A 13,402-nucleotide genomic window follows, 5' to 3' on the forward strand; every position below is an offset into this window, starting at 1 on the left:
GTGTGAATGCATACATGTGTGTGTGCATCCATGTGTGCATGTTGTATGTGTATGTGTACCTGTATGTATATAGATGTGTGTAAATGCATGGGTGTACATACATGCATTTATATATCAGTGACTGCATGTATGTGCATGCATGCATGTGCATGTGTGTGTGTGTGTGTGTGTGTGTGTGTGTGTGTGTGTGTGTGTGTGTGTGTATTGCTGGGAACTAAACCAAAACATTGTATATACCAAACAGACGATCCCCTCCTGAGCCACATTGTTAATCCTATATTAACATTTGATGGAATTTTCATCTGATTACTCGCTTAGAAAATAACCAGATAATTACAAAACTCCTGTAGAAACTATGAAAGAGAAAATGAAAAGGCTTAAAGTCAAAGTAATCAAATAAGTTCAAGTCACAAGAACTAAAATGGCACGTTTTACCTTCAGGAGTAACAGGAACTTAAAGCAGTTTAAACATTGAGTAAGGTCTAATTGTTCTAGAAGACAAATAAACATATTTTTTAATACAGAAAATACTTTTTCACTTTTGATATAAAAACATGAAATCAACTATTATGATTAGGTAGTTTTATCAAGTTCACAGTCCATGTTTTCAGATAATTGCTTTTTTTTTTTACATCCAAGTGACTGTGCAGTTTTTGAGAAATTCTAGGCTAGGAAAGGCCAGAAAAACGGAAATAAAAATATCTCTTCCCTACCATGGAGAACATTTGCCTGTATTCTGAGATAATAGTGCCTCTTTCTGGAGGGGAAGATGGGCAGGCTGCCAATAGCCCTCTATCAGATCTGGGCATATCTTCCAGGCCTTCAGTCCTTGGCAGTGACACAGACCCAAACTGTGTGCACATGACCCTCCCGTGGCCACCAACAGATTGCCTTCATGGAACCTAAGAAAATGAGCCCACAGATCCCTTCAAGTCCCTTTTAGCTCACTGCATTCTTACTATCAAATCTGCTGGTTTTCAACAAGCCAGTGCAGCAGCTCCCACTACACAGATGCTTAGAACCTGCCTGAATGTGTGGCACCAGATACACATCAACTTGCTAGACCAAGAGGCATCTAGAAATTCCCCATATGGCCATGACAGTGAATACTCACACACCAGATCTGCCCGATGGTAACAGATACATAATGTGTCTGGAGCCTTTATGAGCTCCCAGGCATGGTTGTGTGTGATTATTCAGTCCCTCCAATCCCCAGAGAGATACATTATTATTAGGCACTCATTTTTACACTAAAATAAGAGGCAAAAGGGCATACATAACTATGCCAATGTGTTATAACCATGAGTGGTACAAACAGAGATCCAAAGATCCAACTGGACATTCTAAATCCACTTACTGCAAACTTGGTCATTCCAAGTCTGTTCAAATTCTTTGGCTCAAGTGTGAGACGAAAAGGACTCAGCAAGTATTCATGTTTGTAATCTCAGCACTTGGGTAACTGAGGCAGGAAGACTGGAAGTCCAATTTCAAATGCAAATCAAGCCTGGGCCAGCTTGGGCTACGTGAGACACTGTCTTAAGAAGTAAGTTCTATTTAGTAGGCACTTTTTAATGGGGCCAGAGATAGGTCCTAGTTAGGGTTCTACTGCTGTGAAAAGAAATCATGACGAAGGCAATTCGAATAGTGCTACTCCCTGGGCTGAGAGTATACAAACCACCACATTCCACTCCCTGGCCCCCATAGACTTGTTCAAACATAAGTGTCTATGGGGGGCCATACCTAACATAGCATAATGCAAAATACATTTAGTCCAACTTCAAAAGTCACCATAATCTACAGCAGTCTCAACAATGTCTTTTCTGAGATTCATCCAATCACTTACCTCTAATTCCCCAAGCAAACCAGTTGGCACTTACCTCTAATTCCCCAAGCAAACCAGTTGGGCAGACTCCAAACTCTGCCTCTCATGGCTGATGTCAAAGCTGTCTTCAGATCTCCAATTCTCGGTTCAATTTTGTTGAATGCAACAAACTTCTTTCTCCTGGGCTGGTTTCACTTTCTGTTAGCAGCTTTCCTCAGAAGATAGCCCATGGCTCTCGCATCTTGTACATTTTGGGGTTTCCAAGGCAACTTCAGTGTTACAACTTCGTGTTTAAATGTCTGGGCTCCACACATGATCTTTTGGGCTTCTCCAAAGGGCTGGCATCACTTCCCCAGCTCTGCCCTCTGTAGCACTCTAAACTCAGGTTGATCCAGTCCATTGCTGCTGCTGTTCTTGGTGATCATCCTATGGAACTGGTGTCTCCAATAAACTGGGGTCTTCCATTGAAACTAGGCTTTACCAGTAGCCTTTCATAGGTTCTCTTCATAGTGCCAAGCCTCACATCTTTTGCATGAGCCCTTCAGTCCTGGGCTGTCAACTGCAACTGAGGCTGTACCTTCATTGATGACCTTCCATGGCCTCTCACAGTGCCAAGCCTCAGCTGTTCTTTATGACCCCTTCATGCCTTAAAAACCAGTACCACCTGAGTGACTCTTACACATCACCAAGTATGGCTGCAGCATGAGGTTCAACCTTGGCTATCTCTGGAACACAGTTTCTTTGTGCTCTCAGAAAATACTTCCCAGAAGATTTCACCTCACTGATACTGGTCTCTTCTTACCACCATTAATTTCTTATCTTCAGCTCACTATCGTCAATTGTCCCAGTAGGCTCTTCTATTCTTGTCTCTAAAGTCAGATCCACACAGGCAAAGTTGCTGAGTTCTACTGCTTGCTGGGGTTCGGAACATGCCCTCCTCCCCTTCTTCAACTTTATCATCATTGCTGGGATTAAAGGTTTGTACCACCACACCTGGACTTAAGTTTTTCTTCACTTAGAACTTTCTCTGTCCCAGGCTAGCCTTGAACTTGAGTTCTGTTTACCAAGGCAACTCTTATAAGGACAACATTTAATTGGGGCTGGCTTACAGGTTCAGAGGTTCAGTCCATTTCATTAAGGCAGGGACATGGTGCAAGAGAGGCTGAGAGTTCTACATCTTTATTTGAAGGCTGCTAGGAGAATAGTGACTTCCAGGCAGATATGATGAGGTTCTTAAAGCCCACATTCACAGGGACACACCTACTCCAGCAAGACCACACCTATTCCAACAGGGACACACCTTCTAATAGTGCCACTCCCTGAGCTGAGCATATACAAACCATCACGATAGATAGATAGATAGATAGATAGATAGATAGATAGATAGATACTATGTAGCTACTCTTCTCAGGAATCTGATAGGTTAGTAGAGATATAATGTAGAAAGAAGTAATTTTAGCCAACTCTTTTTTTTTTTTTTTTTTTTTCTTTTTTTGAGGAGCTGGGGACTATGCCCCTAAACCACAGGGCCAGTGTTTATTTTGGCTTCCTAGGCAAGAATATCAGAGCTGTACCACTGAGCCAAATCCCCCAACCCCAAGAAGTAATTTTAGTACAGTATGAATAAAGGCAAAATTTAAAATTTATGCAACCTACACAACAGTCTTAAATCCTGCCTATCACATGCAAAGTAGAAACAGACCACATTAAATCCAAATTGGCTGGTGATTCTCATATATAATCTATGAGAAAGTAGTTGTTACAAATTACAAAGTTACAAGTTACAGTTACAAAAAATCTTTGCTAATCAAGAGCTTCACTGGCCAAGAATTAATTAATTTAATGAAACCAGTGTTCTATTTTGGAATTTTTATTTGCTGAATCTAGTGTTAACAAAAAGAATATCAGAGTTTTCTGGATCTAACCACTGTTGTTTAACAGCTATGAGAATGTAGGTAATAATTTAGACACCCAATGTCTCAGCTTCCTCGTCTAGAACTTACAGGAAAATGGTGTTCATAGAACTGTGTAAAATTAAAAACAGGGGTTGGGGATTTAGCTCAGTGGTAGAGCACTCGCCTAGCAAGTGCAAGGCCCTGGGTTCGGTCCTCAGCTCCAAAAAATATAAAAAAAAATAAAAACAGCATTGTGTTTTAGAATAAATAACAAAGTATATAAAAATAAACTCTTTATATCATAAAGAATAGATTAATTAAAAAATGGAAAGCCAAGAAAAATAGATAAGTAACTGCCCGACTCATTAAACAGCAAACACTCATGCTTAAAGTGAATGAAAAATATTAAAATAATAAAATTCAGTTGAAAAATAAAAATTTGTTAGTATTTTGAAACTTTAAAGTTAAGTAGAAATAAAAATGTAGAAACTCAGATTTGGAATAATATCTGTACATTCAGTCCAGGATTAGCTTAGTCCAGTAGAAAAAATGATCTAACTGAAGTGAATTGAGGGTAGAATATTATAAGTCATGGACACTAATATTTATAATGATACCTGTGAATGATTTAAGTATGCTTGATAACATTCTGAATGAAATATACACAATGCATCCCATAAGCAACAGAAAAGCTAAAAGTCCAGTTTGGAGAAGATATATGGGGTACATCCTTATTCTAGTGACCTTTTGTACTAAAAACATTTTTCTGAATGAAGAAACCATATGTAGCAAAATCACCAGGGGGAAAACTCACTTTTCCCATTACCATTACACTGGATAACAATTACTTGACTGTTAATTAGTGGTATTGTTTTTACACAGTGTGTCTAAGGAGGTACTTAAGTGAACCTCAAGTGGAAGCAATTCTCTTATCACAGATGGATGGGCAGAAGCTTGCTGGACAGAGCAGAGTTTGGAGTAGACAGCCTCCTGTAGGAATGCTCCTTCAGAAGAGGGAAGGTGTGTGATGACCTTCACCAGGATCTAGAGCAGAGTCCAGATCAGGAGGTGAGAACCGAGTGCTGTTATGTTTCCCACATTGCTGTAGAGCAAGTAGCCACCAATCGCTCACCTTCCTCAGAAACATCTGAGTGAGAGCTGTAGTCAACAGGAGTAGGGACAGCATAGGTTAGCCTGGGCAGCCCAGTGCTATTAGTGCTCATGGCTTTACCCTGTTTTAGGATCATAAATTTTTCATAGCCTCCTTGCCTGCCAATACCTACCTATTTTTTCTAAACTGCTGCTCCCCTGACTGAGATCTGCTCAGAGGTTGGATATTTTCTACTGGGAATGATGTATCCTTTCACTAGAGAAGCAAAATACGTAGTTAGTTAAGTAAATGTGGAATTAGGAAATTTTTTTTCAAATCTTGGTATAATGTCTGTTACTATCACCCTCTTCCCTTTCTTCAGTATTATTTTAAAAAGCTGTGTTAATTAAGAGCTTCACTGATTAAGAATTAATTAATTTAATCCAATCAGTATACTATTTGGAATTTTTATTTGCTAAATCTAGTGTTAACAGAAAGAATATTGGATTTAATCCCATTGACATAAACCTATGATCTCAGATATGCAGGAGACTGAAAAAGGAGGATATCAAGTTGAAGGCCAACCTGGTCAACTTAGTGAGATCCTCCATCAATATAAAAAGTAAAACCAAAAATCTTCGACATGGATTTCACTGTTAAGCATTTGCCTAGCATGCGCAAGTAAAAAGAAAATAAGAGAATGCTTGACATTTTAATTACCTATGTTATTTTTCCCATATAAGATCATTTCTTATTATTCACCACCAGGACTATAGTTCTGTATGCTTCCAACATCATAGAGCCCAGAGTGTGTTGCCTGTGAGAGGAAACAGGTGATGTAAGATATGTCTTCCATACCAGGCTTGGTGGAGTCTAAAGAAGGGAGAGCTCTGTGAGTTCAAATCCAACCAGGGCTACACAGTGAGACACTGTCCTCTCTCCCTACTCCCCCCACCCCCACATTCTCTTAGTTATTACATCTTAAAAGTCCTGTACCTTTTATTCTTGGGGGTGGGGAATATCCTTTTTAGCCTTAATTTGTCTCTGACGATTGCTCCCTAAGCAATTATCACTCTTAGAAAACCTAACACTGTGAACAAGCGAGCGGCCACTGATGCCAGATGCTTGTCTTCCTTTGTTCCAGGCAATCCCCTCCTATCTCTAACTCTAGGATGGAAAGAAGAATCGATGAGAGGGATTGCACTTTCATGACATTTATCTCCACTTTAAGACAAAATGTTGAATTGAGAAAACTTTTATATATAAGTTGTAAAAAGAAATCCAAGAAACAGATATACTTTAAATAATTACATATAGGACATATACATAAATTTAGAGGAACATACTTAAAGTTAACCACCACATAAAAGGATGGTCAGCAAATAGCTAACTGAATGTACAAGGGTGGTCTCATAATATTATAATGAAGTTTAAGAAATCCTATGGTTTAGTGCCCTGAGTCATTGGAACACTGTTAAGTAGGCATATTACATTACCCATGTCTGTGGTGATGCTGCAGTAAACTACTACTGAGTAGTCAATGCTGATGTGGAGTATCGAGTACATAGTAATAAATAGTTATGCTGCTGGTTTATGTATTGTGTTGTGCTGTGTGCTATGCTATGTGCTATGCTGTGTCTTTTTATTTTAGCATTTACTCTTCTACTTATGTAGAGCAGTTTATGGTGAACAGTATGTCTCACCCGAGTAGCAGCTTCATACATCTTGAACTCACCAACATTGCATTGTCTTCTTTAGGGCTTGACTTAATCTTGTGCTGTTTTAGTTGTATGGCCCCAAAGAGGATAGAGTTTAGCTGTGCGGTCTGTATAAATACACTATAATTTTCACACCATTATGAAACTACTGAATGGCACACTTTACAGAAGTTGTACATAGCTCAGCAATGCACAACGGCATTTATGTGTGAGTACACTAATGAATTAAACATTCAACATGGCTCTCCAGAATGCATTATAAAGCATGAATAAAAAATGAAATGATTTGGCAATTAAAATCAGTCCAAATTAGGTACCAAATTTATAATTAACCTGATCTGTTCTTCCCAAATAGACTATTTTTCTTGAGTGTTTTGTTAAACAGCTTCACATTAAATGTGTGCATGTGCATGTGCGTGTGCGTGTGTGTGTGTGTGTGTGTGTGTGTGTGTGTGTGTGTGTGTGTGTGACTATATGTGCAAGCAGATTTTCCTGTGTGTGAAGGACACAGGATAACCTTGGCTATCATTCCTTGGGGATGATCTAGGTTTAACTTTTTGGTGAATGTCTCAAGTTGACCCAGAGCTCACTTAGTTTGGGCTCTACCTCCCTGTGCTACAGAAATGCATTAGTGGACATCAGAGAATCATATCCCCTGGCATGTCTTTGGAGGATCGCCTTCCTTACGGATACTTTCATCACCCATTCAAATTAATTCTGCCAATGAGACATCAGAAAGTATTGAACAGTCAATAGTTTCATGCGCACACAATATTGGGTCTTGCTCTTTGGGAGTCTCAGCTTATGCCTAGAAGAACTTAGACAGAAAGGCTACATGGAGGGAAATCTCAGCTATCCCAGTCATGGCAGTGTGAGTTCCAAAACGTGAGTGATATTCTATCAAGTGTACCCAGTTCCATCTGACAAACTGTAGTCAACTCAGTAGACTATGGCCATGAGAAGAGGTGAATGCAGCTGGCTTGTGAGTTATCCAGCCAGCCAGGAGAACCATGAGAAAGTAAAACTCATTTATTTATTGTGCGTGCACACATATATGCATGAATGAATGTGCCTCAGAGCATGTGTGAAGATCAGAGGATAACTTGCAGGAGTCAGCTCTCTCTTCCCACAATGTGGGTTCTGGGCATCAAATTCAGGTCCTGAGGCTTGGCATCAGGTGACTTTACTGCCTGCCCAGCTCATTAACCTCTCATTGATGTTTTAAGCAAATACATTTGAGTCATTGTTTTAACAGAGCAGTATAGAAAATATATATTTGTTATATTAATTGATTTCTTTTTTTGTTTTGTTTTGTTTTTCAAGACAGGGTTTCTCCATATAGTACTGGTTGTCCTGTAACTCATTCTGAAGACCAGGGTGCCCTTGAGCTGATCTACCTACCTCTGCCCCCAAAGTGCTATAATGAAAGGTGTGTACTACCCCCAGCAGGCTTGAAATAGGTTTTAAAATTTTCTTACCTGAAATGATTTCAGTAGCCTAATGTATAATAATATAGCTCATAAAATTTAAATATGAGTAGTGAGATTTTCAGTACATTAGAAAATGATCCATGTGCAGTGAATTTAGAAGGAGCTCTAAATTCATAATAAAAAAAGACTTCCAAAGTGAATGAGAAAATAAGCTTTAGTCCATACGTTGGACCTTTCCTTATTCATATTAAATTATCTATTTACTTCACCTTCCTTCCTCAAACCATATTAAAAAGTAACAATGGATTGTTCCTGGAGCCATTTGAAGAGCTTCTTTAATCTTCCTTCTGATATTTACCAAACGGTAGTCTTATTTGGTACTTTGCAGGTGTTAGATTTCAAGAAACACTTTATTATGTGCACAGCAGGAAAATATTTCTGGGATTCCTACATCAAGATTGAATTTGGGCTTTAATATTGAAGAGAAACAAAATTAACTCTTTAATTCGTAAGATAAAATATTTTATTTAGAAGATTATGACATTTTATTATATTAAGAGAAAAAGATTGCAAACAAACAAAAAAAACCTGACTCTTTGTCCCTTCACTGTTAGGTCCCTTAGTCCCTTGGACTGACCCCTTGGGGTGTCATCCTATGAATAATTTATTACTGTTGCTTATTTCTTCTTCAGAAGTATATGAATGCTATTTATCTATTAACTGGCTGTATACCTTTTTTTAAACTCCTAAAAATTACAGTATGCAATTTTTTATTTTTATTGACTCTGATAATATTTTGTTTGCAATGAATTTCCACAGTAAAAGAAAACTTAGAAAGTTAAGTCTGATCATTTTAAGAAGAAAAAATGCATTGTTATTTTTTATTTATGTGCGTGTGTCTGTGAGTTTATATGCATGTTTATGCAGGTATACACAGAGGACAGAAGAGGATGTCATATGTCATGGAGCTGTTGTCACAGCAGTTGGGGGCCACCTGCTGTGGGTTAGGAACCAAAGCTGGATCCTCTACAAGGGCATCAAGCTCTCCTAACTGCTGAGCCATCTCCAGTTCCCTAAGCCTAGCCTCAGTGTGCTCTGTTTATATCGCAATTGATGTCATTTCTCTGACACTGCATGTGGTTAAATCGCTATTGTGCTACTGGGCCATTTGATCCATCTCACTCACTTGCAGTAGAGTGATGGAAACACATTTATTATGGCATTCCAGAATGTAGATTTCATCATGAATGGACAATAGGAAACTAAGGGAAGGTAGTTGCAGGAATTAGTGGGGTTTTTTTCTAATTAAGGAGTCTTTCTCTATTACCAAAGTAGTATTACCAGCAACACTGCCATCTAAATATTTTTATTTCATTTTCTCTTCCTCATCAGTGAACTAGAAGAGATATAACATTCATTAAAATTGTGTTTATGGGTTCATTAAAAGATCTGTTCACTTAAACAGATGAAAGCTAGAAAAATCTTCACTGAATGCATTTCTTAGTAATTTAAAAACAATATTCAATTTTCAGGGTCTCCAGAACATAATGTGTCCTGAGAATAGACTTGAGAAAACATACCACAGAAATGCCAAAGTAATTAATATTTCCTATAAGTCCTTAACTAATTTCTTAAAGAAAATTCTTTAATAATTCTCTTGAGCCATTTCTGTCTTTACAGAAGAGATTTTAAACATAGGCATCCCATAAGTCAATTTTACAGCAGGAATATAGCCTAGACCTTGGTATGTCCTTATTATGTACACCGATGAGTGGCATGGGTCACTGTAATTTCCTTTTTGCAGGTTGCTAATTAATCCTCTTCTTTGGTTGCTAAAATTGCATCACTACTGCGCTAGAGAACCAGACCACAGCTCTTCCTGTGTGAATTCTTACCACAATTATTGTTTTCATACTTGAAACAACCCTTTGATATATAGAGAACAGCTGGAGTGATTTCATTTTGAAAACAGAGAAACCAAAGCCCCCAGAGGTGTCAAAGTGATGCAGAGCCAGACCTTGGAAACGAAAGCAGGTGTCACTAGACTCAGGTCCTCTCATCAAGTGTAGCAGTAATGAATATTTAGTAGGAGTTAGTGTTACCTCTTTAGTTACCAACTGAGATAAAAGAATTTTTATGTGTCATTTCTCCTAGACTAGTGAAAAATGAAATGCAGAGTGAATCCTAATTTTATTTCTTTTGATGCACTCATTACACAAATCTTCTGAAGACATGGACATGGGAACCATCAAAGTAATATCTGAAAAATGAAGGGATGCTTGCCAGTCATTAAAATGCTCTATGACTTACCTGTAAAATGTTATCATAAATAATTATAAAATGTCCTGGGTCTGAACAGGTGACACATGAACTAAGATTAAAAATTGAGCAAAATATGGTTTGTGTAATTGGTCTTATTATAAAGATGACTTTAATTGTTAGGCAAATAATTTAATTCATTGTAGTGGACGAGTGCCAATCAATTTAGAAAAAAACCCAAAGTAATATTAGACTTATAGTTTTGTAATGTGCTAAACTTTTTCCAAAAGATTAATGCAAATATTTACACTAAAACTAAATGAAAATATAAAGAAGAATCTTATTGAATTATATAACTAAATATTTTTTCAGTGTAACACAAAGGTAGGACCATAATTATTGAGTGGAGGTGAACAAATAGAAATATGATGGATATATTAAAACTGTGATCACCCTTGGTATTGACAATGAATGATAAACTTGGAGAATAATTGCCAAGTTTTGGGAAGAGTGAATTAAGACTATTTATTTAATGAAACTCTGATAATACAAACCTAGTAGAGAAAGAGGATGGCAATCAATAGATACAAATTTAAAACAATAAAATAAATCTTACTTGTAAGATTGTCAAAAATAGAACCTAAATAAGTCTATGCAATGTTGATAATAAAACAACATGAAACACTGTCATGAAATCTTTATACTAGTGAAAATCAGTATCAACATTTAGACAAGAATTTGGCAACATCTGTTTATATGTGTGGGAAGAATTGTAGGACTGTAACTCAAATTGTGAAGTGATAGTAAGAGGATTTTCTAACAATTTTCAGAATAATTTTTATATCTTGATTGTGTTAAAGCTAGCTTGATTGTGGATAATTTTTCAAACCAAGGAAGTTCTCTAATGTTAAGAAGGTCATTTTTAATCCTAGTATCTATCTGCAGGTTCAAGTTGCTCCGAGACAATGCCAGGAGGGAGGAATAACACCATCATCACCAAGTTCATCCTTGTGGGATTCTCAGATTTTCCCAAGCTCAAGTTGGTTCTCTTTGTTGTCTTCCTGGGAAGTTATCTCTCCACAGTAGTATGGAACTTGGGTCTCATTATCTTGATTAGGATTGACCCTTACCTACACACACCTATGTACTTCTTCCTCAGCAACTTGTCGTTTTTAGATTTCTGTTACATTTCATCTACAACCCCTAAAATGCTCTCAGGATTCTTCCATAAGCTTAAATCTATCTCCTTTGTGGGGTGCACCATGCAGTATTTCTTCTTCTCAAGCCTGGGTCTGGCCGAATGCTGCCTTCTGGCAGCCATGGCTTATGACCGGTATGCTGCTATTTGTAACCCTCTTCTCTACACAGCTATTATGTCCCCATCGCTCTGTGTGCACATGGTGGTTGGAGCCTACACCATTGGTCTCTTTGGTTCATTAATTCAACTGTGTGCTATACTTCAGCTTCATTTCTGTGGGCCAAATATTATAAACCATTTCTTTTGTGACCTGCCTCAGCTATTAGTCCTCTCCTGCTCTGAAACCTTTCCCTTGCAAGTCCTGAAATTTGTAATAGCAGTGATTTTTGGGGTGGCATCTGTCTTGGTTATTCTGATATCCTATGGTTATATCATCAGCACAATCCTGAATATTAGTTCAGTAGAAGGTAGGTCCAAGGCATTCAATACCTGTGCCTCTCATCTGACAGCAGTCACCCTCTTTTTTGGATCAGGATTGTTTGTCTATATGCGCCCCAACTCTGACAGTTCTCAGGGTTATGACAAGATGGCTTCTGTGTTCTATACAGTGGTGATTCCCATGTTGAATCCTCTGATTTACAGTCTCAGGAACAAGGAAATCAAAGATGCTCTTCAGAGATGCAAAAAGAAGTGCTTTTCTCATTGCCACTGCCAGTTAAAGATCTGTTGACTGGAAGTCCCTATATTCTGCAGGGCATTTAATGAGATTCAAACACTCTGAATCTGTGGTGGAATAAAAAATGGGCTACCCCATCAAATTCCAAGGCTGGTTTATAGTATTTGAATCCTGTGTCTTGTCTTCTTTTAGTCTTAAAGTTGGTTCCTCTCCTGTGCCAGCGTGGCACCACAGAGAAGTTTCCATTTTCTATAGAGTAGCAATCTTTTGTTCTTAAGTTTTCAACCCTTATTCTTTCTTTCAGAACTTCAAATACGTAAGCCAAAGAATACAGGACCAAACACAAGGCTCCTTCTCAATCACCATATCTCAAGCAGTGTAATGACGATGTTAATGGTCTGAGACTTCAGACTCTTGAGATGTGTCCTGCTTGATTTTAAAAATAAAACAAAACAAAAACAACAACAACAACAACAACAACAACAAAAATCACAAAACATCTTGACACAAGCTAAAGTGATCCAAAGAAAAGAACTGGATTTAAGAAAATGAATCTATCAGATGGCCTGTAGGAAACTTGCAGGACATTTTCTTAATTAATTCTTGATATGGGAGGGCTCAACTCACTTTGAGCTTTGCAAACTCTAGGCTTGTGGCCCTGGGTGCTATGAAAAATGTAGACAGAGTTGCGTGAAGCAAGACAGTAAGCAGAGTTTCTGTTGTGGTCTCTGCTTCAGTTCCTGTTCCATGTTCCTACCTTGAGTTCTTTTTCTGACTTTCGGTAGTATGATTTATTTTGTTGGCCTGACCCTTCAAAGGATCCCCAGTTATAGTCAACTTTAAGAATTTTTAGTTGTTAGAACTGCTTGGCTCTATGACCATGAGTGTTGGTTGCCTCTTGGATTTCTGGAAATAGGATAGGACATAATAAAAGCCAGCTGATGTTGGTAGGGCCATGAGGTAGGGCTAGCAGAGCAAAAACAGAAGGCAGTTGGTGAAAAAGATACTGTTAGGAGACAGTTGAGGGAGGAAAGGCTAAACTGAACAGATAGACTAGCACAGTTGCTATAGTGAGGAGTTGTTTGTGTTGGGATAACTGGGAGAAAGGACTATTTAAACAGACTTTGGGGTTGGGAGAAACATTTGTTAGTTGGCAGATACACTTGAAGGGACTGGGCTGGAAACTGGGAAGAACGGTTGAGAAAGAAAATAGATTCAGGGATCCCACCCACCCCTATCCTTCTTTCTCTCCTATCTAGTGTTAGGGTGTTAAACCAGGAGGATAAAGGGTAAGAAAAAGAACCCACAAAGTAG

The 13,402-nt window shown here is 38.2% G+C and overlaps 1 protein-coding gene across 1 annotated transcript; it reads left to right on the forward strand.

The window, feature by feature from the left end:
- Nucleotides 1-11,179: 11,179 nt before the first annotated feature.
- Nucleotides 11,180-12,246, forward strand: LOC116893681 (olfactory receptor 1440). Its single transcript, XM_032895398.1, has one exon. It carries the CDS (start codon nt 11,180-11,182, stop codon nt 12,140-12,142), a length of 963 nt encoding a protein of 320 aa, XP_032751289.1. The 3' UTR covers nt 12,143-12,246.
- The last annotated feature ends 1,156 nt before the right edge of the window (nt 12,247-13,402 follow it).

This window comes from Rattus rattus, chromosome 2 (assembly GCF_011064425.1).
Source record: "Rattus rattus isolate New Zealand chromosome 2, Rrattus_CSIRO_v1, whole genome shotgun sequence".
Taxonomy (NCBI): domain Eukaryota; kingdom Metazoa; phylum Chordata; class Mammalia; order Rodentia; family Muridae; genus Rattus; species Rattus rattus.

Coding starts and splice junctions, on each gene's coding strand:
- LOC116893681 (XM_032895398.1), top strand. CDS start 11,180: ATGCCAGGAGGGAGGAATAACACCATCATCACCAAGTTCATCCTTGTG.